At 40.7% G+C, this 26,387-nt stretch overlaps 1 protein-coding gene across 2 annotated transcripts in view; it reads right to left on the bottom strand.

The window, feature by feature from the left end:
• EPHA4 (EPH receptor A4) overlaps positions 1-26,387 on the bottom strand; it is a 161,490-nt gene that overhangs the window by 81,555 nt on the left and 53,548 nt on the right. For both annotated transcript variants that reach the window (XM_005676603.3, XM_005676602.2), the window contains exon 4: positions 14,066-14,221. In XM_005676603.3, the coding sequence (XP_005676660.1) occupies positions 14,066-14,221 (156 nt within the window). The remainder of the gene's footprint in view (positions 1-14,065; positions 14,222-26,387) is intronic.

The raw sequence follows: 26,387 nt of genomic DNA, 5'->3' as shown, positions 1-26,387 counted from the left end.
CAAGCAAGGAACTATGGCAAACTTTATCTCTGAAGCAAGTTAATTTCATGGGCCTTTTCCTTATTAGCTTTTATAGAATTATGGTTTTTTTTTTCCTTTCAACTTTACTTTTACAAGCAAAATTAAGACAATTTTAAATACAAATCAATCAAGTACTGAACCATATTTAAAGGGGTAATAAATGTCCTCCCTTTACATTTTTGGCTCTTTTTGTATAACCTGCTTAATATTCATATATAAGCCTAAGGTTCTATCTTTCTTCATCAAAGAATGGGTCTGGCATGCTTAGCTATTTCAAAGTTCTCATGTTTAGAATGCCTTTCACATTTTAAAAATAATGAACTAACAGAAAGAAGCAAAAGTCATATGCAATAATCCTTAACTTACTAACCCTTGATAACAGTGTTCAGCAAGCTTCTCTGTAAAGGGTCAGATAGATAGTCAATATTTTAGGCTTTATGGGCTATATGGTCTCTCTGGCAAATGTTCAACTCTGCATGGCTCTTGAGAGCAACCACAGACAACACCTAAAAAATGGGTATGACTGTGTCCAGGAAAATTTGATTTGCAAAAACAAAGGCAGTTGAATTTGATTTTCAAGCCATAGTTTACCAAGCCCTGCTACAGAGAATTTGATGGGAGCAAATATCCTCTTCCTAGAAAGATTATCACCAATGATTTTGCATAGAATTCTAGGGATTTCAAGCATACTCTGAACTAATCTAAGGAGACTGCACTCATGATTTACACACTTATACAAGGCCTCTCAGATCTTGGTAGTGGTAAAGAACCCGCCTGCCAATGCAGGAGGCATAAGAGACTTGAGCTTGATGCCTGGGTCAAGAAGAGGAGGAGGAGAGGAGGTCGAGAAGAAAATGGCAACTCTCTCCAGTATTCTTGCCTGTAGAATCCCATGGACAGAGGAGCCTGGTGGGCTATAGTTCATGGGGTCGCAAAGAATCAGACACAACTGAACAATTGAGCTCATATGCAGGCACAGGTCAGATAACAACTATGGCTTCTAAAGTCCAAATTACACTTACATTTTATGACTAACAAAGGAATAAAATGCAGTATGTCTTATGGTTTATGTTTCGGTTTTCTCGTTGCTCTAAAAGCAATGGCCCCTGTATTTCTTGCCACTGTGGATAGATTTAACGAACATCCATTTGCTTCGCTGGTGTGAAATACTTTCTGTATCGCACAGCAGGTACTGGTGGAAGGTGCTACAGTGGGTAATTATCATTTTCTAGTGGGATGTCAACTTGCATTCAGCCGACAAGAGTTTGACAGCGTGAAGTTCCCAGGAAACCAAAGCCAAATTACAGCAGAAGCAAAGAACTACCGCGTCATATCATGTTACATCATAAAAGAAATTCTGATCTTCCTTAACCTACCACATATTTTCCTCTGGGAAAAGACAAGCTTTCACACTATCTAGAGGAATTAAGCGAATGTGACATTTAAGAAGGGCAATATTCCAAGCATCAAAGAAAATTCTAGTAATTCCACAAAACATAATTCTTCCCTCTTGTGGATTAGAAATTCCTGAGTGAAATTCCTGAGTAGTTCAGAAAATATGCTTGATGGCTTATGCCAGGATTTAAAGTAGACTGTTTAGACATTCACGTGAAGTCTACAGGAACCTTAATAAAGTCATTCAAAAAGGTCAGCCAATACTAAACCCAAAAAATGCCTCCAGTGTGAACTAGGCGTTTGGTGTAAACCATCCCGTGGGAAGTCTAGGTCAGAGTAACTGCCACTGGGCACCTTACATACCTTACTCCAAAGTCACAAATCAGGTAAAATTCACTTCTTTGTTCTGAAATTTCACTTCAGAAAACTGAAATTTCAGCAAAAGATGGACACCTGCTTTGAGAAATGCATTTAAAAGTATGTTCTGCCAGGAACCTCTCTGGCCTGGCAGTTCAATGGTTAAGACTTTGCCTTCCAACACAGGGCATGCAGGGTTGATTCCTGGTTGGGGAGCTAGGATCCCACATGCCTTGTGAACCAAAAAAAATATAAAAAAATAAAAAAAAATAAAAACAGAAGCAATATTGCAACAAATTCAATAAAGACTTGAGAAAATGGTCTACACCAAAAATCTTAAAGAAAAAAAAAAAAAAAAGTAGGTCCTGCCAAAGTATTTAAATCTATATGGACACATGGTGTAATGTGCCACAAAAACCTGAAATTTCTGTTTCTTACAACAACTGAAATTAAAATGCCAACAGACTCCAGGACCAAGAGGTTTAAAATAGGTCATTTTAAAACTCACATTGTTAACAAAAATTTTAAACACGCAACTCAAATTCTTTAGACTTGGTAGCTGTACCTGGAATTCTCTCCCCTGGCTTCTTCCTTGCCCCCTGGGTCTCAACTCAAATCTCAGCTCCTCGGTCCTGACCACTCCCTGCAAAGTGAAATCCTTCCCTTTCCTCTGTTTTACCCTATGATATGCTCTTTTTTCCCCCCTCTTTCTTGTAAGAATTTTACATTATCTTGTGTATCATTTATATTCCCATTAGAACAGAAGCTCCACGAGAACAATAATCTTTTCTTCTGATTTGTGAGAGTCCCCCAGCCCTTAGAAAGAAGTCAAGTGTACTAGGTGCTTATGGAGAATCTGCTGAACAAATAAATGAATGAATGAAGATTCCTTAAGCCCAGTGCAGCTTACTCCTCAGAACTGTCATCACCATGGCACTCTGGTATATCACATCACAAAAGTTGATGAAGAAAAAAAGGCAATCACGTGCTAAAAGTTTTTTTTTTTAAAAAGTCCACAACCAGGGCTGGCAGATAGCTGATACGACATCAAAGGAGCCAGGCTCTTGTATAAAGCAATTTCCAAATCTATCATAGACTTTTCATACTGAAATGATTTTTAATCACCATTTTAAAGTTCAGTGTTGTTGTTCAGTCACTCAGTCGTGTGTGTCCGACTCTTTGCGACCCCATGCACCGCAGCATTCCAGGGCTCCCTGTCCCTCACTAGTTCCCAAAGTTTGCTCAAACTCATGCCTCTTGAGTCAGTGATGGCATCTAACCATCTCATTCTCTGTTGCTCTCTTCTTCATCTGCATTCAATCTTGCCCAGCATCAGAGTTTTTTCCAATAAGCCAGCTCTTTGCATCGGATGGCCAAAGTATTGGAGCCTCAGCTTCACCATCAGTCCTTCCAATGAATATTCAGGACTGATTTCCTTTAGGATGGACTGGTTTGATCTCCTTGCAATCCAAGGGAGTCTCAAAAGTCTTCTCCAACACCACAGTTAGCAAGCATCAATTCTTCGGTGCTCAGCCACAATCACAAAAAGATAACCAAAATGATAACATGGATCACAGCTTTATGTAATTCAGTGAAGCTATGAGCCATGCCATGTAGGGCCACCCAAGACTGTGGAGGTTATGGTGGAGAGTTCTGACAAAATATGGTCCACTGGATAAGAGAATGGCAAACCACTTCAGTATTCTTGCTTGAAGAACCCCATGAAGAGTATGAAAATTCAGTGCCTGGGTCATGAAATTAATTCTGGATATGGAAAGAAACGTTCTTCCAGAGCACAGACAGAAATGCAATTCGTAAGTGATCAGTTTCTTGAAGCGCTCCTGTCACCCTTCTGATACACCGAGGCAACCAATGCAAGACAGAGCTTCTGAGGAAGAGACGCCCTGGGTCTTGAGTCCCATAAGGCTTCATTAATCATGGACAACTTTTTGACGGTTCATAAGACTTCAGTGCCTTAGCTGTAAAACCCTCTAACCCTTCAGATCAGCCTTTGTTAATCTCTCTCCAGCTGCAAGACAGGTTATAAGGCAGAATAAACAGTTGGGGTGTGTAAGTTGTGACTCAAACAAAGTCGTGCATCCTCCCTGACAGCTGTATATGCTGTCACTGCTAATTGCCTTCTCTCAGCCTTTTCTGCTGTGGGTAAGTTTACATGAAGACGGCTGCTGGGACACCTCTTCTGAAATGTAGGCACAGGGCATAACCTTTTATCACAGCAGTTTATGCATTTAACAACGGCTAGAGCCAAAGCAGGACAGCCCATTATTAAAAATCTGAGTCTTGAAAACACATCAATCCTTTATTGCTGTCCCCAAAAAACCTTGGGGTCCCAGCCAAGGTCACTCCTTACTGAAATTTTGCTACCACTTATTTTTCAGTATATCTAGTATTTTTTTTTTTCATTCTACATCCAGGAACCGTTTGCTTTTTCTTTACCAAGTTAACTGTGGTTGAATTTTCTCTAAGATGACTAGTTTATGGCTGAAGTGCTCTATGCAGTCAACTCTCAGTTATCCAGAAAGAAGTCACAATAAAGAAGCCCATGAAAAGTAATTTAATAAAAAAAGCATGAACATTTTCCTTTAGAATTAGCTAGTGTGTGAATTCATCTCTTGCAAAGTTCTTTCTCATCCTTAATCTCCTTTACTCCCCATAATCACATCTGGTAGAAAAGTATGTGTTACCTGAAGCAATCTGATGAGCAAAAACTAAGATAGGAGAAGTGAAGCAACTCACCCAAATTCACCCAGTCAATAATGTGCGATGACAGGATCAGAAAGACTGATTCAAAGGCTAAAAGGATCCCATTCCCCGAGATATGCACAATCCAAAGGAAAAAAATGAAGTGTATCTATGCATTCTCTGTGGACCCAGCTGGGACCTCTCACATTTCTCCTGGCTGTTTTGCCTTTCAGGCTGACGTTTGCTGGCATTACTTCCTGTCAGGTGCTCTGGTCTTAGCTAAGATGTGCTGTTTGCCTAGTTTCTACATTCCAGTCCAGAGCAGGGGTTTTTATTAAAGGCTCTTTCCTGGGTGGAAGGTCACAGGAGGGTGGGGGGCAATTCTACGCATGCAACAGGGCTCTCCCCTCGGTCCATCTTCTGCCAAGCTATAGATGGCTTGTAGAACAAGAGTTCACTATGATGGCAAAATCAAAATGCTGATAGCAGAGAAGGTATTCACTTCTCACCCCAGGGGATCTCAGGAAAGTGTCTAATTGACCTTGTTTCACAGAAGCATGCTGTGCACAGCCAGGGTATGACTTCCATGAGTAGTGTCAAAAATGCTACCCAGAAATGACAGGGCCTGGGTGATAACAAACCATTCTTAATTATTCATGGTGATGGAAAAATTTTAATAACCTGGCTAAATGATACTGGCAGTTGAGTCAAGTTTTTCACTTGGGCTCACAATCCTGCCCCTCAAACATCTGCATTTCCCAGCTGAATCTACAATGTACTATTAATCCTGATAAAATGTCCACAATGGACTCTTTATCTGTATATAACCAGAAGTAGGTTGGAGGATAAGATGGAGGCTAAAAGAGCATTGTCAAAAGACAATTCAATAAGATGATATCTGATCTTCCTTAAATAACCTAGAACTTTTAAAATTTTACCAAATGGCAAGTGATCAGCCTGCAGTCCATCTAGCGCTTTTCATTAAGCACATTTGGTGCTTCTCCTCCCCACCACTGTCTACCCCATATCCTTGTATTTAGACAAGAGTTATGCACTTAATTTCTTTAGAGGTAATTTTTCCTATTCACAGTCAAAATGCTACAAGGTAACCCAAAAGGAAGAAACAAAGATGTGCTTTACTCACTAACTGATATCAGACCTTGAACTAAAGCTCTAACTAAAAAATCAGTCTAGAAATAGAATGGATAGAAGGTTGCATCTCAGTCATGGAAATGTCTTTGGTTGCTCTGACCAGCTTTTATGGTCCAGAGGGCAGACACATTGTTGGCCTATCAACTGGCTTAACAGGCAGTGGACCATGCGTTCTGCCTGGAAAACCATGTCTCATGACCTGGCAATGGAGGGGGGAGGGAATTGATGTCTCAATTTGCGTTTTTGTCCTATGACAAATGAAATGTAGCATGAAACTGCACTCTAATATTGCAAATTTGATAAATGACATGAAATAACCAAATCTTAGATACAAGAATTTTCATAAAAATATGTTCTTAAAAAAAATGATTACCTGGATAATAAAATGTGAAATGGTTAGGGATCAACCAATGGATCTTCTGAAACACTTTCATGGACAAAACTTTAGGAATATTTGGCCTTTATTCTCACTCTGCTACTAACTGATCTGTCACCAGAACTAACTGCAGTCTCATTTATCAATTTCACATAAATGTCTTTCCTCCAATCATTATATTATTAGTTACTTGTAGTTCTAAAGCAAAAAGAAATATGCTTTGGGGTGGGGGAAAATGTACTTTACTTGAAACCAAAGGCTACCTTTTATCCTATGGTTTATAACATCAAAGCTTTGTGTTAGACACCCCTCCACACATCCCTTAGCCGATGTGAGCGTGTAAATCTTTAGAGGTAGAGAACTGAACTGAACATCAGTGGAACCTTTAAGGGCTTGCTTGAAAATGGATATGAGATTTCCAAAATTAAAGCACTTAAAAAAATCTCTCTCTTCTCCTGACCTTGGAAACAAGTAAGGACGATGTTATTTTAATTTGCATTCAAATGTTAACAGCACAGTCACACAGCACCACTGGGATCCACACTGGGTTTCCACTGAAGATTGCTCATCATTTCATTACGGTTCATTATGTTGATAACTGTCAGAAAGCATTAGAAGTGAGAGGCTTTGACTAATAGAACTGGAATGGTAATTTTAAAACAATACACTTTCTGGAGGAAATACAGTGGTGCAATAAATTCAATTAGAAAAGGCAAATGTAAAGACAGAGTAAGCGGTGTTTTGCTGTTTGGAGCTGGACTGTTTCAATTTCTTGATAACCTATACCTACAGAAAGCTTTCTCAAATCAAGACCTTTCCTCATAGATCTTGGTAAATTTGCCCTCATTAGCACTAAGCTCTTCCAGTACAAATTGTCTTAAAAGCTGTAATTTTGGAATATTTTAGGCCATATCAAAGTATCAATCAATCGCTCTTTGTTTGTTTGGCATAGCTGATTGAATTATTCAAGGGTGTTCACTTATAGACAGATTCGTGAAGGCCCTTTGTGTTGGCAATCTAAAATAAGTGAAGCCGCTCAGTCATGTCCGACTCTTTGCAACCCCATGGACTGTTGCCTACCAGGTTCCTCCGTCCATGGGATTTTCCAGGTAAGAGTCCTGGAGTGGGTTTGCCCCCAATCACGAGGCCCTAATAAGTTTCATCAAACAAGTTAAATAAAGACCCCACAACACAAGAACTGATTTCCAGTTGAAAAGGATGGAAAACCACTCCAGTAATGGTGCTCAGAAGTCAAAGGGGCAAAATAACAAATTAGTTATTTTATTCTAGATATACAAAGCCAATCTGCTTCTGCTATAAGACATTTTTTCAATACCTTTTGAAACACAAGAAAGAATCAGAAAGTTACCTTAAATCTAATACTGGTTTGGTCTCCCAAAGAGGGAAAAGAAGACTCATTAGAATCACTGAACAAGCAACTGAATGACAAGACATCAAGGTCCTGCACTGGTCTCCTAGCACTGCTGATCACCAGACTGCATTCCTGACCTCAAGGAAAGGTACAGAGAGAGGGAAAGAGATCTGGAAGGGAGGGGTTGCTGATCAGCAGAGTTAAAGGACATTAATCTCATTAACAGAAATCACACTTATTGGTCAGAATGGCCATCATTAAAACATCTACAAATAATAAATACTGGAGAGGGTGTGGAGAAAAGGGAATCCTCTTGCACTGTTGGTGGGAATGTTCATTGGTGAAGCCACTATGGAGAATAGTATGGAGGTTCCTTAAAAAACTAAAAATAGAGTTATCACATGATCCAGCAATCCCACTTCTGGGCATATTTCCAGAAAAGATGAAAACTCTTAAGCTGAAAATACATGTACCCCAATGTTCCTAGCAGCACTGTTTACAACAGCCAAGATAAGAAAACAGACAAACGGATAAAGATATGTGTTTGTGTACACGTGTGTGTATATATACACAGACATATTTAAATGGAATATTAGCCATAAAAAAGAATGAAATGCCATTTGCAGCAACACGGATAGGCCTAGAGAGTATCATACTAAATGAAATAAGTCAGAGAGAGACAAATATATAACACCATTTATATGTGGATCTTAAAAAAATGATACAAATGTACTTATTTACAAAACAGAAATAGAGTCACAGACATAGAAATCAAATTTATGGTTACCAAAGGGGAAAGAATGGAGGGAAGGATAAATTGTGAGTTTGGGATTAACAGATACACACGACTATACATAAAATAGATAAACAAGAGGGGCCTACAGTGTAGCACTGGGAATTATATTCAGTATCTTGTAAAAACTCACAATGGAAAGGAATCTGAAAAGAAATATAGATATAGATATAGAACCAAGTCACTTTGCTGTACACCTAAAACACTGTAAATCAACTATACTTCAATTTTTAAAAATCACATTGAAATTTTTTCTAAGAAATGATTCATGAAATCAAAACCCCTTCATCAGCTTAGATGGCATCCTTGTATTATGGAGGTCTGTCTTGCTGGCAAAGTCACCAAAAACCCTGTCGACTTTTTAACTGATACGTGTGTCTGAGAAGACTGACATTTCTACTCTTTGGCTGTAACCTAGTAACCTGTGGAGACTACAGTGCCCGTGTTTGATTATGCAACTCCAAACCAGGAGATTTTCTTCATCTGAGGGACAAAGGAAGTTATCAGTTTCCATTAAGGGAGAATGTTCATAACCTTTGAAATATCTCCACTAGAGCTACCACTGAACTAAAGAAATGGCCTGTAAGTGACAGGCACTGAAGAGCACATCTCCCATCGTGTGCCATCCATCAGGGAGGCTCTAAATTCCTACTGTCTAAAAGATGGTCCAGGCTCCCCATGTGGCTTAACGATAAAGAATCTGTCTGTCATTGCGGGAGACTTGGGTTCTATCCTTGGGTCAGGAAGATCCCCTAGAGAAGGAAATGGCAACCCACTCCAGTATTCTTTCCTGGAGAATTCCATGGACAGAGAAGCCCGGCAGGTTACAATCCATGGGGTCACCAAGAGTTGGACATGACTTAGTGACTAAACAACAAAACAAAGACAGTCCATCGCAACAGCAGCATCCGGGGACTTGTGAGAAATGCAGAAAGTCAGACTTGACCTCTCCAACCAATCCTTAGGTGACTTCACATGATTTCTATGCACATTCACCTTTAAGAAGCATTGTTAAAACTCTCTATTCTAATGGCATGGACTACAATCCCATGGATTGGATGGATGGGAATGGATTATTTTCTTGAATTATATGATGCTTCCATTGAAACCCTGCCTATCTCACTCATAGCCATTTATGTCCACCTAACCAGAGGCTCCAGTCAAAAAGTCCTCCAAGAGATAAAGTTTATTTGCCATTAAATTCTCTGAAGTTTTCCAGCAATGCTGATGGTGTGAAGAACGTCTTAGGTGTTTCCTTCTAAATTAGCCAATACGACTTGTATTCACCTGGTCTAATCATTCGCCAAGTGAACAGAAACCTGATTTTACAAGCCAGTGGAGCAGTCTCTTTCTTTGGCTAGAAGAATGATTCTCAGAGAGAGTGTTTTATTTCTTCATTAGTGTGCCGTCACAGTGAGCGCTCACTAAACGCAGGGCTGCATAAGAATGTTGGGGTTAAAGACAGCATAATGAACAAAAGAAGGTCCCTGATTACCACGGCTGTCAGCGCAAGGGGAATTGGGTTTGTCACCTGGCTTAACCAACTGGGAAGAGCTGATTAGAGGCTGAAATCACTTTGAAAGGATCCTTGATGTTTATGTTCCTTTCCATCCCCACGTCTTGTCAAGAGAAGCCAATAAACCTGGGGGTGGGGCAAAGGGGAAGGGCTTCATTTTACGGGTTATTTGAACAAAAGATTCTCTGAGAAACTCCCACTGTCTTCTCTATTGAAAAATCTGCTACCATACTGTCTGTCCACTGGAACTTTCTGTGATGGCAGAAATATTTTCTAGCAGTGCCATTCAGTATGCTCACGACATGTAGCTATCGAGTCTTTGCAATGTGCCAATTAAAATAGGCCCAGTGGCTAATATGCTGGACAATGCAGGTCTACTATTCACCAGGATGGGAGAAATCTAGAAGAGGAACAGGTCAGAATGGATTCTAATTCTGCTGGTTAATTCACTAGTCTATCCATTAGCAAAATATGGTCACTTCACAGATCAGCCATATCTCAAAGAGTCTTAAGAGTCTTTTGTGTAGTTAATATTTATCAAATTAGAAAAAAATTAAAATTTTAACTTCACAGAGGAATGATCTCAACCTTGTCTGTATAGTAGAATGAGGAGGGCAACTTTTGAAAATACTGATGTCTGAGTTCTACTCCCCAGGGCTTCTGGAGTACTGTACAGCCATTGGTAGCTTAATACTGTAGTCAAGTGAGAAAATCTCTTTAGAGGGGCAATGAGATGCATGGACCATCTGCTGTGGAGGTAGTTTGGAGAAGGGAGTGACCAGCTTGGAATAGAAGGAAAGAAAACAATGATTAGATCCCTATTTTGTGCCAGACTTTTCCAAATATCTTCTTGTTTAATTTTTAAAATGACTCCACAGGTAGCTAGTGAAGAATCCCATTTTACAGATGAGTAAACTGGGGCTTTCATTCTGTCTGCCCTCTGACGCTGGATTGAAACTTAACATTCAAAAACTAAGATCATGGCATCCGGTCCCATCATTTCATGGCAAATGGAGAAACAATGGAAACAGTGACAGACTTTATTTTCTTGGTCCCCAAAAATCACTGCAGATGGTGACTGCAGCCATGAAATTAAAAGACACTTGTGCCTTGGAAGAAAAGTTATGACCAATCTAGACAGTATATTAAAAAGCAGAGACATCACTTTGCCAACAAAGGTCCATCCAGTCAAAGCTATGGCTTTTCCAGTATGGCTTTTTCCATGACCCATCACATCATGTATGGATGTGAGAGTCGTACCATAAAGAAAGCTGAGCACCAAAGAATAGACGCTTTTGAATTGCGGTGTTGGAGAAAGAGTCCCTTGGACTGCAAGGAGATCAAACCAGTCCATTTGAAAGGAAATCAGTCCTGAATATTCACTGGAAGGACTGATGCTGAAGCTGAAACTCCAATACTTCAGCCACCTGATGCAAAGAATTGACTCACTGAAAAAGACCCTGATGCTGGGAAAGATTGAAGGTGGGAGAAGGGGACGACAGAGGATGAGATAGTTAGATGACATCACCAACTCAATGGACATGAATTTGAGCAAGCTCCAGGAGTTGGTGATGGGCAGGGAAGCCTGGTGTGCTACAGTCCATGGGGTCACATAGAGTCTGACATGACTGAGCAACTGAACTGAACTGAACTGAAACTGGGACTTGAAGAGATTAAATAGCCTCGCAAGTGTGCGGTGTTAACATCAGTACCATGTTTCCTCTTAACTCAGAGTCAGAGATGAAATAAACGCAAGGATCCCATTAGGAAAATGTCAGAAACTCACATGTACTTTCATGGGTCTCATCAATGACAAAAAAAAGCCATTTTTCTTTCATTGATGAAACCAGTCTCTGAAAAATGCAAAAGTTAATTTAGTGTTAAAACTTTCAGATCTACCCACAGGCTAAAATCAATATTTTCCTTTTCTTATTTGCATACTTAAGGTAAAGCTGACAATGTAATTCCTATAAAAACATAAAATTTCAAGGGTTCAGAAACCACTTGTACACATATGGCAGATGTGCCAGTAACACAGACATGTACCAACTTTTAGGGTCTCCCTGAACTCCCACATGGCAAGCTACAGGAATTAAGTGATCGGCCCATGGTCCCCTAGTATGTAGACAACAGATCAGAATCATAAGACTAAAAGCACCTGGGAGAAAAAGCCAGGTTGTCTTGCCATCAGAGGAGACTTTTATGACGTTCATGACACAGTCAAGCCCTGGCCTAGAGAAAGACTTTATCTGTTTGGAAAGTAGGAGTTGGGCTGCATGATGCAAAATGAGGCCAATTAGCATATTGTTGTCCCACAGAGTTTCCCTTTGAGTTTGCCATTGTGACCTAAAATCACAACTGGAGAATCATTGGAGAATCAACTGGAGACAGAGGAGAAGTTGTTATTAAGCTAATCTCACACAATGGAACATTAGAGAAGGATATGTAGATTGGAAAAGAAAAAGGCTGGGACTGGAGCACGTCAAATCGACCCGGCATCCAGGGAAGCAGGTAGTCTATGGAAGGAACAGAGAAAAATCAGGAAATCTTTGCCCTGTTGTGCTCACACCTAAGGCTGCCTTAATAACCTTCCTTCTGGAAGTTTGAGCTTGAGCTAGGGGAGGGGTAAGAGTGCCTCCAAATAAATAGAAACTCTGCAAGAGTCTTCTGGTGTTGCAGAGCCATCACTCAGCTGGGGTGGATGCTGGGGCTGGCAGTTACTCTCTAAAATGAAGATAATATCTATCTCATATATTTGTTATCTTGTGAGCCCTATGATAACGTTAATGGAAAGTGTCTAATACATTACCTGGATGTGATGATAAAAAGGTTGCTGTTAGCATGATTATAATTATTATCATCTCTGGTTATGAAAGGAGCTCCTGCTGCTGCTGCTGCTGCTGCTGCTGCTGCTCTTGCTGCTAGGTAGCTTCAGTTGTGTCCGACTCTGTGCGACCCCATAGATGGCCTCTCACCAGGCTCCCCCGTCCCTGGGATTCTCCAGGCAAGAACACTGGAGTGGGTTGCCATTTCCTTCTCCAATGTATCAAAGTGAAAAGCGAAAGTGAAGTCGCTCAGTCGTGTCCGACTCTTCGTGACCTCCTGGACTGCGGCCTACCAGGCTCTTCCATCCATGGGATTTTCCAGGCAAGAGTATTGGAGTGGGGTGCCATTGCCTTCTCTAAGGAACTCCTGAGGGTAGGGCAATTTCAGCACAAATCTGGGACTGCCCTGAAGTTTCTCCACCTGCTCCTTTTAAATGTGGTCCTTGACTGGGCAAGAAAATGCGCCCACCACTGACCCAAATACCTCCAAATCAGAAAATACTCCTGTCTGCAGTGTTATTTTCAGGCCAGCCAAGGTAGACTATACGGTAGTTAAGAAACAAAATAATGGAAGTCTTAGTGATAGCAAAAGCTAAAATCTATCAAGTGGCATGATTTTATTCATTATGCACAGTATATAAACAACATGAAGGTGTTGAGTAGGAACAACCGTGAAGGAGGTACTATTATTACTCCATTTGACAGATGAGGAGACTGAGACTTAAAAGGCTCCAACAGTCACCTGGGTACTAAACAGTGGGCTGGGAAACAAAGCCAAAACCTGTGCAAAGCCTCTGTGCCTGGCCACTCGATTCTGACCCTCCAAAAACAGACTTGGCCAATGAGAACACAAGGGCACCCAGGCCCATCACTCCCTCTTCTGGTCAAGGTCATAGCCAGTGCAGTATTTATGAATCCCAGAGTATGAATGAAAGCAATAGTAACCTTTAGGACCACTGTCCATATAAAGTGTGAGAAAGAGTTCTCTGTTCCCTTGCATCCCAAGGTGCAAACCCCATTCATTCCTTATCCCAGCGTGTATTCAGTGCCCATCATTCAACAAGCATTCACGAGGATCCAGGCCTAAATGTTATGAACACAAAACTATGAGGAAAGAAGAAAAGTAGTGAAGGGAAATGACATCGCAAGCCATGAGGTCAGCACACAGAACTGAAACCACCTGCCCACACGTGATCCCATCCTTTACTGTTTTCCCCTGCAGCTGTCAAACTTCCCAAGAGTCCGTGATGACATGTTAAAACCGTTTATAAATTCCCATCTCAGCTCTAATTATACTGTCTCACAACCCCTGAACATACCATCTCTGCTACAAAAACTAGTCTGTTGGCAGCTGTGCACTCTGAAGGCAACAAACTCAGTGAGAATGAGCCATTCTTTTCCTAAGCATTTCTCCTGCTCTGAGTGAGAAAAGACGCACGTTTGATTTCATTTGCCCCCCTGCACCCTTATCCTGGGAGAAGGGCTGACAAGTGCCCCAGTGATGGTAATGGAAGCTGCTGGCATCTAAGACATGGGAGATGAGTGTATAACTTACGGGTGCAGGGCATGGAGGCGGCATCGTTGTCCGCTCTGAAGAAGCCTCGGTCACAGGTACACGACGTGGCACCTTCCCAGACAGAGTAGCTGTGTGGCGGGCACTTAGCACAGGCGGCATCCGTGGAGAGGGCCTTGTAATATCCAATTTTGCAAGCTAAAGAGAAGCAGAAAAAACAAACCGATATAAACCCCTGGTTAACAAAGCAAAGCAAAGCAAGATGGCACTTTCTTGATTCAGAAGGAGATATTTTTTGCTAATCTCACTGACTCAATGGACATGAGTTTGAGCAAGCTCTAGGAGATGGTGAAGGACAGGGAAGCCTGGCGTGCTGTAGTGCATGGGATTGCAAAGAGTCGGACACGGCTGAGTGACTGAACAACAAGTGAGCATCTGGCTGGAGATGCAGGTAAAACAACCCAAAATATTCGTTAACAACCACTCTTTTACAGTCTTTAACATGACTGGTCAGGTGGCAAAGCCCTATGAAAAAAATTTTCTTAAAACCAGTTGTATCAATAAAATCACACCTAAAGTTTACCCAAGTGCTTCCTACATGCTTATATGCACAACATTGTTTGATCTTTACAGCTCTCCATTTCCACAGGCACTGTTATTAACCTTACCTTAGAAATGAGGAATACCAGCTTTGAGCAGTAAATTGTCAGCACCAGACCACGCATCTGGTAAATGTCAGAGACCAGCTTTGACTGCAAGTGTTCGGCCCCCAAAGCCTATACTTTTGGCCCCATGCTATGGAATCTAAGAGCATGGTCTTGAACCAACCAGTTGGAAGTGTAGCTCAGTGACAACCAAAAATTGGTAGGTGATTATTTCTTAATTATATCCAAAGTGAAAGACCAACATAAGCAACCAAACATAAAAGAGTTGGTAAGACTTAGATCATGATTTCAGGGGAAAGTAATATAAACGACCCACAGAACATTTTGGAATATGTTAAGGTTTTTTTAAGATCAGCAGATACTCTGTGTTTATTTTCAACTTTATAAAACCCTCCTGTTTTCCCCTTCCTCCATTTTTCAACACCTCCCTCCCTCTGCACACACAGCCCAAGTGACTGGTGGGGAGAACATGGACCGTATAGTTCCTCATGCACCTGACACGCTTTCCATGACTTCATCTTTATAAACATCATGCTGACACTGAGGACTGCTTTGACTAATGTGGAAAACCTCAATAATTCTGGGAAACCTCACAATAAAAAATAATTAATAGGGTCTTACTCTCCCTTTTTCTCTCCCCTATGCCCTTCAAGATCACCTCCCAAATCAGTCTCAACCTCACATAAAAATTGACCCACACCATCCGTATTAAACCCACAGTGACAAGGCCATTAAAAATACTGTTATTTTATAAGACCAGAGGTACCATTAAAAATGTGACAGTTACTCACAATCTTTCCAGTATGATTCACTCTCAATTTTTTTTTCCATTTATCACATACTTTGGGTATTTCCATACTATCAAAAAAATCATCTGGGAGAAGTTCCATCAGTGTGACCACCGCAAGAGACCAATCGTGCCAGCAGTCAGCAGATTTTACTCAAACCAGAAGAAAAAAAAGATGCACAGAACTGTGTGATTCTCTGAGAGATATGGCCACATTCCCCATCTCGTTACTCATCCATCAAGCATCCCTATGGCTTCCAGTTGAAGTCTGTTCCTCCCTCCGGCACATCCTGTTGGTATTTTCTTAATCATGCTCTGCTAACAGGCAAGCGGAAAGGGAGTTGAGCAGAAGCTCCAGAAAGGTCCACAGTGACTTCACCATTATTAACTAATGTTGTTTATGGAACTTCCTTTAACGAGCCAAAACTTTATGATGTGTGTAGCGCCGACAATAAAAGCGCTCGGAGATCAATCTCTCCCTTATTTGCTTTTGTCTTTCACTGGACCGGAGCATCTTAGAAAAACAAGTTGCCCCAGTGGCTGAGATTTATGCTGTCTCAAGTTTATACACATCATATCATTAGATAAGGTTCAACATGCAAGTACTTTCTGGTCACGCTTAAAGATGACCCTGCATTTTCGATTAAAATAAAAAACTCCAGCTTTGGCAGGAAGAAGCACTGAGGGTTCAACTTGACCTTCCCACTTCAAACACAATGGTTCCTTGAACTTGACACAAACTCACTGGGTCACATGTCACTCAGTCAGTCACAGCCCACAAAGGCAACTTGTGGAAACTGGTCGCTCCGGGCTGGGACTGGCCAAAGCGATAAATTGCTTTTTATTTGTTCACATCTGGATATTGGAGGAAAGCTTTCCACGTTCCTGACTGATCCTTGTGAACATTCTTTCATCAGGCATCAAATGTAAAAACTTAAAATGGGAGTGGAATGTTGAAAACAAAAAATTGGTCTATGACTGGTTCACTGCCATGTGAAAACAGAACACATTTCAAAACTTAAGGAAAAAAAGCATTGCTGCTTCCGCAATGTCTATTCTGATAAGAATACTTTCAGTTAGAAAATTAAATTCCTAGTTGACAAAAATAAAATTGAAGGATGTCCTGAATTTCTTAAAGTTCAAAAATTAGTTGTGTATATATATGCGTGTTCATTTAAGGAAGAAATGAGTTTTTAATTTTATACTTCTTTTCTGTTTCCTTGAAGCTAGTATATTAATGTTACCAAGAGTAAGTATTTGTGAATTCATCTGAGGAATACTGAATTTTATATCTACTGGGGATATTGAAAGCTGCTGTTCTTTAAACACACTGACTATTTTTACTCTTTTCCTCTTGCTTTTATAAGCAAGAGTAGAAACACAAAATTGTCATTGTGCAACTCTCAGCAACCCTTGCTACCCTTAACACATTCCTTTGTCTTCAACTACATTAAGACCATGTTATTAATATTTCAGGATTCTTAGAAAGGATCTCTCAAAATATAGTAGTAGTTTTTCATGCACACTGCCATTTCACTGCCTACACTCAAAATGACCTTCTAAATTGATGGCTGAGTACATTTCTTCGCTCTTTGTGGTTCATAGCCTTGCAGCATTTGGTGCATGAATGTGTAAGTACATCCCATGTTTATTCACCACTTATTTGCTTCTTAAAATCTATACTACATCTTCTATTCTAAACAAAATCTCCATGAAACGTGTATAGCAAGCATTGACATGTGCTATGCTTTTCCATCATTCTCTTTTAGGTGGAAACTATTCCACTACAGTTTTGAAGGATACTGACTTGGTAAGTGTGTTTGGAGAGAGCACACCCAAGAGATGCTTTCCTTCTTCTGCCCTCTTGCTGATGAGGATTCTAGATGGGGTGCGGTAGAAGGAGTGCTTTACTGGACAGTTCATATATGCCATTGTGGGAAAATGAGTCCACATATGCCATGCAAAGCTTTCTTTTCCTTTAGCTTTGCCTTAATAATTTTTTTCTGCTGTCTTTAAATAAAAGAAGATATTAATAAATGAGAATGCAGAAGAGAAACAAAAACTTTTCTATCACTGGCTCACCCAGTACCATGCAGTAGCAGGATAATCTTCTGTACACGTTTCCTTGTGGAATACAGCACTTACATATAACTACTTTTGTTTAAAAACAGTACCAAAATAGTTCTTAAGGCAAGGTAGTATCTGCAGGATTTCTTAGTGTATAGAGGAGGTATGGATTTCCCTGGCGGCTCAGACGATAAAGAATATGCCTTCAATGCAGGAGACTTGGGTTGGATCCCTGGGTCAGGAAGATTCCCTGGAGAAGAGAATGGCTACCCACTCCAGTGTTCTTGCCTGGAGAACTCCATGGACAGAAGAGCCTGGCAAGCTACAGTCCATGGGGTCACAAAGAGTCAGACACGACTAAAGGACTAACACACACACACACACATACACATACACACACAAGGTGTACTACTCAATTTAAGGAACTAGTCATTACATATAAATATTTAGTCATTTTTCTCCTTTTTAGAGAAATACAGAAAGATTTATAGTACCTGATTGCCTTTATAGTTCATCTTTTAAGCTATCTTAAAAAAACTTGCTAATGATCATACCAATTGTGATGATATAGCAAGCATTCATTGAATATTTATAATGTTTACATGCATTATTTCATTTAATCTTCACAATAGTCCTGTGAGATTGAAGCTTTTCATTTTCTATTTGGCAAAGGGAACAGTTGAGGGTTTTGGGTAACGGTCCAAGGTCACGCAGTTAAGTGGTGGGGTCAACATCAGGTTCTTCTAAAAATTTTCATGTAGTTATGCAAAGTTATGACTGACTTCAAGCAAAAATGTGACGTTGATATAATTGAGTGCTGGGGAAACAGAGGTGGTACTATCTTCTATTTGTTCACCCCTAGGCCATCCGGTTGCTACCTTCACCAGTCACATAACTGTGACTCACTTTCCAGATCCACATCCTTCAAAGCTGCCCTGTTTAATAAGGTAACGACTGGCCACAGGTGGCCCCGGGGCACTTGAAATGCGGCTGGTCTGAATAAATGTGAAATACACACAAGATTTCAAAGGCAAGAGATAAGGGTTTGATCCCCAGGTCAGGAAGATTGCCTCGAGAAGGAAATGGCAACCCACTCCAGTATTCTTGCCTGGGAAATCCCATGGACAGAGGAGCCTGGTGGGCTAGTTCATGGGGTCACAAAGAGTCAGATAGGACTCAGCACACACACACACACACACACACACACACACACACACACACACACACACACACACACACTTCAAAGCTTTAGTACTCAAAAAGGAGAAATAACAATAATTTTTATATTCATTATATATTGAAGCAATATTCTGGATATGCTAAGTTAAATAAAATACCATTAAGTTTAATTTAACCTTTTAAATTTCACAGTTTTGAATTTGGCTACTAAACCCCATACACTCTATTTCTACTGGGCAATGTTATGCTAGAGTCTGGACTATGAAGTCTCGTGTGTGTGCATGCGCGCACGCGTGCGTGTGTGTGTGTGTGTGTGCGCGCGCGCGCGCGCGTGTGCAAGTGAGAGTGAGCGACTCTCTTGCAAATGATGGGGTCTGACTGTGGTGGGGGATTTAACACCATCACCCAAGGACTTTTATTCAAACTGACCCGAAGCCCACCTCTGGGAGGCTGATTCACCTCTATTTAAGCACTGCTCTTAGGCAGCTGGCTAATTTGAAAAAAACCTAATTTGTGCTAAAGTACTAACAAATAAACATTAATGTGTTAAAAATTACCTTCCTAGGTAACGAATTTGCATTTTAATTTGGAGTCTCCAGAAGGTCAAAGCTGAAATTCCAACAGTGGCTCCCTTGGGGAAATCTGAGCCCTTTATACAAACTGACTCTGGGGGAACATTTCGCTCTGGGAGGCCTGTGGGTCCCTCTAACTGCATCGTGTGGGTGGGACATTAGGCACACACTTCCAGACCTGTGGGCTTCCCTGATAGCTCAGTTGGTAGAGAATCTGCCTGCAATGTAGGAGACCCTGGACAGATTTCTGGGTCCGGAAGATCTGCTGGAGAAGGGATAGGCTATGACTGAATCGACAGAGCGTGCATGCATGCAGACCTGTACTACAGGAAGTCCTGCCTTTTGTGTACTGAATATACAGTAGCTTCAATATGCTTAAGAATTTATTTTAAATATATCAAAGTTAAGTAATGGCTATTACCAAGTTGAAAGTGAAAGTGTTAGTCACTCAGATGTGTACGAATCTTTTCGACCCCATGGACTGTAGCCCACCAGGCTTCACTGTCCATGGGATTCTCCGGGCAAGAATCCTGGAGTGGGTAGCTATTCCCTTCTGCAGGGGACCCTTCTGACTCAGGGATTGAATCAGAGTCTCCTGCACTGTGGGCAGATTCTTTACCCCCTGAGCCACCAGGGAAGCTATTGTTACCAAGTTAGTTTCAGATTAATTGATTCACTTGTTAAACTGTATATTATATGACTCAGAGGATTTCTCAAGAGGAAAGAAATCTGTCATAGAAAGTTTCTGGGGACTTCCTTGGTGGCCTAGTGGTTAAGACTGTGTGCTCCTAGTGCCAGGGACAAAGGGTTCAGTGCCTGGTCAGGGAACTAAGATCTTGCATGCCACAGAGCAGAGCCAAAAGAAAAGAAAAATATATACAAAAATAAAGTTTAAAAACATGAAAACAAAAATTAAATGAGGTCTCTAAAGAGGGTTTCTGGGCTTCCCAGGTGGTGCTAGTGGTAAAGAACCTGCCTGCCAATGCTGCTGCAGGAGACGTAAGAGACATGCCTTCGATCCCTGGGTTGGGAAGATTGTCTGGAGAAGGAAATGGCAACCCACTCCAGTATTCTTGCTTGGAAAATCTCATGGACAGAGGAGCCTGGAAGGCCATAGTCCTTGGGGTCACAAAGAGGTGGACGCAGCTGAAGTGACTTAGTAGGAAGTCAAGAAACACCTGGAGTAACAGGCAAATTTGGCCTTGGAATGTGGAATGAAGCAGGACAAAGACTAATAGAATTTTTCCAAGAAAATGCACTGGTCATAGCAAACACCCTCTTCCAACAACACAAGAGAAGACTCTACACATGGACATCACCAGATGGGCAACACTGAAATCAGATTGATTATATTCTCTGCAGACAAAGATGAAGAAGCTCTATATAGTCAACAAAAACAAGACCAGGAACTGACTGTGGCTCAGATCATGAACTCCTTATTACCAAATTCAGACTCAAGTTGAAGAAAGTAGGGAAAACCATTAGACCATTCAGGTATGACTTAAATCAAATCCCTTATGATTATACAGTGGAAGTGAGAAATCGATTTAAGGGCCTAGATCTGATAGAGTGCCTGATGAACTATGGAATGATGTTTGTGACATTGTACAGGAGACAGGGATCAAGACTATCCCCACGGAAAAGAAACGCAAAAACGCAAAATGGCTGTCTGGAGAGGCCTTACAAATAGCTGTGAAAAGAAGAGAGGCGAAAAGCAAAGGAGACAAGGAAAGATATAAGCATCTGAATGCAGAGTTCCAAAGAATAGCAAGAAGAGATAAGAAAGCCTTCTTCAGTGATCAATGCAAAGAAATAGAGGAAAACAACAGAATGGGAAAGACTAGAGATCTCTTCAAGAAAATTAGAGATACCAAGGGAACATTTCATGCAAAGATGGGCTCGATAAAGCACAGAAATGGTATGGACCTAACAGAAGCAGAAGATATTAAGAAGAGGTGGCAAGAATACACGGAAGAACTATACAAAAAAAGATCTTGACGACCCAGATAATCATGATGGTGTGATCACTCACCTAGAGCCAGATATTCTGGAATGTGAAGTCAAGTGGGCCTGGGAAAGCATCACTATGAACAAAGCTAGTGGAGGTGATGGAATTCCAGTTGAGCTGTTTCAAATCCTGAAAGATGATGCTGTGAAAGTGCTGCCCGCAATATGCCAGCAAATTTGGAAAACTGAACAGTGGCCACAGGACTGGAAAAGGTCAGTTTTCATTGCAATTCCAAAGAAAGGCAATGCAAAAGAATGCTCAAACTACCACACAATTGCACTCATCTCACATGCTAGTAAAGTAATGCTCCAAATTCTCCAAGCCAGGCTTCAGTAATAAGTGAACCGTGAACTCCCTGATGTTCAAGCTGGTTTTAGAAAAGGCAGAGGAACCAGAGATCAAATTGCCAACATTCGCTGGATCATGGAAAGAGCAAGAGAGTTCCAGAAAAACATCTATTTCTGCTTTATTGACTATGCCAAAGCCTTTGACTGTGTGGATCACAACAAACTGTGGAAAATTCTGAAAGAGATGGGAATACCAGACCACCTGACCTGCCTCTTGAGAAATCTGTATGCAGGTCAGGAAGCAACAGTTAGAACTTGACATTGAACAACAGACTGGTTCCAAATAGGAAAAGGAGTACGTCAAGGCTGTATATTGTCACCCTGCTTATTTAACTTCTATGCAGAGTACATCATGAGAAGCGCTGGACTGGAAGAAACACAAGCTGGAATCAAGATTGCTGGGAGAAATATCAATAACCTCAGATATGCAGATGACACCACTCTTATGGCAGAAAGTGAAGAGGAGCTAAAAAGCCTCTTGATGAAAGTGAAGGAGAGTGAAAAAGTTGGCTTAAAGCTCAACATTCAGAAAATGAAGATCATGGCATCCGGTCCCATCACTTCATGGGAAATAGATGGGGAAACAGTAGAAACAGTGTCAGACTTTATTTTTCTGGGCTCCAAAATCACTGCAGATGGTGACTGCAGCCATGAAATTAAAAGACACTTACTCCTTGGAAGAAAAGTTATGACCAACCTGGATAGTATATTCACAAGCAGAGACATTACTTTGCCGACTAAGGTCCATCTAGTCAAGGCTATGGTTTTTCCTTGTGGTCATGTATGGATGTGAGAGTTGGACTGCGAAGAAGGCTGAGTGCTGAAGAATTGATGCTTTTGAACTGTGGTGTTGGAGAAGACTCTTGAGAGTCCCTTGGACTGCAAGGAGATCCAACCAGTCCATTCTGAAGGAGATCAACCCTGGGATTTCTTTGGAAGGAATGATGCTAAAGCTGAAACTCCAGTACTTTGGCCACCTCATGCGAAGATTTGACTCACTGGAAAAACTCTGATGCTGGGGGGGATTGGGGGCAGGAGGAGAAGGGGATGACAGAGGATGAGATGGCTGGATGGCATCACGGACTCGATGGACGTGAGTCTGAGTGAACTCCGGGAGATGGTGATGGACAGCGAGGCCTGGTGTGCTGAGATCCATGGAGTCACAAAGAGTCGGACATGGCTGAGCGACTGAACTGAACTGAAGTGACTTAGTAGTGGATAGCAGTGGGAAAGAGGGTTTCTGCTTTCAGATTTTTGCTAAACTGTGCAATCTCCAGCCATCTTTGGGGAAGCTGTGAACATTAACAGATCCCCCCACAGTACAGATGGGAAAACTAAGGCAGAGAGGTTAAAGATGTGCCCAAGGCAAGGTTGCTTTTCTAACCTTGGCCGTGTAGTTGAATCTATAAATCAGGCATATAAATCTCTTCTCATGCTTTTGAAAGCTATAGGTAACGATGCAGTTGTTACAGGGAAATGGGGCTATGCTTTGGGACCACCTTACTCTATTTCATTCAAAAATAGCAAAACAGTGGCAAGACCACACTGTCCAGTCATCTGCCTTCCACAACTGGTTTTCCTGATACATCTTTGAACTGACCATTTTAAGAAAATTTCCTGATCATCTAATCCAGGAGTAGGCAAACATCTCTGTAAAGAGCTCTCCTGTGCGCTCAGTCGCATTCGATTCTTTGCGAAACCATGGCTGCCCTGCCCATAGGATTCTCTGGGCAAGAATACTGGCGTGGGTTGCCATTTCCTCCTCCAGGGCATCTTCCCAACCCAGGGATCGAACCTGAGTCTCCTGCATCTCCTGCAATGGCAGGCAGATTCTTTACACTGAACCAGCTGGGAAGGCCTGTAAAGAGCTAGATAGTAAATAATTTAGGCTTTGCGGGACAAGGGGAAGACCAAGAATATTAAGAAGGTACTCATATAACAAAATAAAATTCTGAGAAATTTTTACAAGTTTTTACTGATAGAATTCAAAATATAATAGTAACAATTAAGTGCTATTTGCTCATGAGAATGGAATTCCTAACTGGAGGGATATTTTTCACAATTGGGGTTCAAAGAAAGTTTTTGTTGTTATTAAATCAATTGCAAATGCCATCTATAAAAATCATTCTTAGCTCTTAGATCATAAAAACAGGTGTCAGATCTGGGGTCACACTTTGTCAACATTAAATGTAGTGCAACATATTCATTTTTGAAATGAAGGACTTGACCACCCCACTCCTTCTGCCGCATGCCAGGACCAAGCCTGGAATCCAAGGTTCCTAGACCTCTGTTGTCCTGCAGTGTCTCCTGGAGTTCCAAGCAGCTACTAATCTGAGACATGACAGAATGCAGAGGCAAAGGGAAGGCAATTGAGCAAAATTACTTGAACAAGAGTTCAGAGATAAGACAGAGCCCAGGTTCCTCCTCCAGGGCTATACAGGACAACTGGATAGACATCTCTGAGTTCTTTAGGAACTCAGGTCCCCACCCAGATGGAAAACAGGAACTCCAGAGACCCCAGCCTGATTGGAATCAGAAAGTTAATAATTATGATTCCTGGAACACTACCTCACCACTAACCAATCAGAAGAAAGTCATACACCCTGCAGCAGTCACCCCAAACATTGCCTTTCAAAAACCTTCCTGGAAAACCAAATTAAAAGTAAATGTCCTTAATCTAGTACTGAGTCAAATTAGTCAAATTACCCTACCAGGAGGTAAGATAATTAATAGAAAGCTTATTCTTTTGTACCAATGTTTAAGAAAGGGATGCAGCCTGATTTGAGGGTTGATGTGCTGATTAAGTGAGATAATAAATATGAAGTAAAGCGCAGTGTCCAGTATGTATTAACTGCTCATTAAAAGGGTAACTTATACTAAAGTAGGATGTAACAGGCTGCAAAGGTGCAGACAATCCATACATTTAAAAACATATAATACATTTATCAAACTCTAGTTTTTGTCTCTTTTTTAATAGAACTGGATATAATTTCAAAACCATTGTGAGATAACATGTTCAGTGTTTTATTTCCCTTGTTAACATGACATGAAAAACCTTGGATTGAATTCTGGCTCATAGCATTGGCAGCTTATTTGGACAAGATCATTTTATTTTAAAAATATATAAACACATTTTTAAATTAAGTAAATCACTGAGTTGGGTTTTGAGGTTTCTTTTTTCTGTCAATAGTTGATGAGGCAGATGATCTCCTACAGCAAACCACAGTTCCGTCCTATTTTCTGCCCTCTATTTCCTTCCATTGTTTCCACTCCTACCTTGGACTTAGCTTTCATAAAAACAGACAAAGAGGGGAAAAAAATGACAGAAAAATCTACACCAAAAATTGACTTGCTCTTTTGAGAACAGAATACAGTATAATCCCATAAATAGGTAGGTAATTCTAAAATGTCAGTCGTAGACGGTTTTCACATAAGACGCAATAAATCCTCTAGAAGCAAGTTCACATAAAGCCTGCTAAATTTAAATTAACTCCATAAAAATTATTGAACACAAGCAAAAAGAATGCAATAGAGAAATGACTTATTATTTTCCCTGCCTGCCTCAAAAACAGACAGTCTAATTACTTGAGGAGCTATTTCTCTTCGGTGAATTTGCTGGGATTCAGCGTGAACAGCAGAAGTCCCAAAGAAGACAAAGTGGAAGTTCCAAAGAAGACAAACACGGAGGAGAAGAAAATTAATTAGTAGACTCAGCATAAGGCATAATTCCACTACCAGAAACTGCTTAGAAGAAGCCCTCCTCTGAATACCTGTAAAGGAACTGACTCAGATGAAGGCTGCTAGCTCTAACCTTTGGCGGTATCAGTTTGGGATTCTCTCTCAGGGGAGACTTGTTAAGGGCTCCAACAAAGGCAGTTAGGCTTCCAAATTTAGATGTAAGTGACTTGACTGGTAGGACAAATGAAGGGCTTCAGTATTTTTGAAAAAGACTAGAATCTATTCTAATCTTAAAGCCCAGAGGTTACTACCAGAATTGATCACATTGAAGCTAGATACTTTAGCTTGACCTTTACAATTTTCTAAGATGTGAGTTATTAATATGTATTTATAATAAATCAGAGCAGAGAACTGCTAGACACAAATAAGTTATTTCAACTTTACAGGGGACAGCAATGTTAAAATAGAGGCAGCATGCAAACTATGCAAATCACTACATACATATTTAATATGTGGTTTGTCAAATAAAGATTCTTTATTCTCACCTCTATCCTTTGTTCTTATGCTCCCCCTTAAGGCACTGAACATTTGCTATGTTTAAAAAAAAATCATAGATTTCAATATCGCCTTCAGAAACAATTAGACTGTTTCAAGGAAACAATCTAATCCCCAGAGCTCTACAAATTTTGTGGATATTTCCTTTTTATTTCAAACTAAATTTTCACATATAAACAACTGTGACTTTCTTTGGTAAAATTTGAGATTAAAGATTGATTTCTTTTCAATTTATTGTTCCAAATTTATTGAAGATATACATATGAGTGTGTTGAGCAGAACTTGAAAGATTTATTTTGATAAGTCTTTCTTATTTCTTACTTTTCTAATATATAAAAGTTTATATTGGGGCTTCCCAGGTGGCTCAGTGCTAAAGAATTTGCCTGTGAATGCAAAAGATGCTGGAGATGTGAGTTCAATCCCTGGGTTGAGAAGATCCCCTGGAGGAGGAAATGGCAACCCACTCCAGTATTCTTAGCTGGAAAATTCCATGGACAGAGTCTGGC

The sequence above is a fragment of the Capra hircus genome, chromosome 2, assembly GCF_001704415.2.
Source record: "Capra hircus breed San Clemente chromosome 2, ASM170441v1, whole genome shotgun sequence".
In the NCBI taxonomy this organism is placed as follows: Eukaryota; Metazoa; Chordata; class Mammalia; order Artiodactyla; family Bovidae; genus Capra; species Capra hircus.
This window is presented reverse-complemented; position numbering and strand designations above follow the sequence as displayed.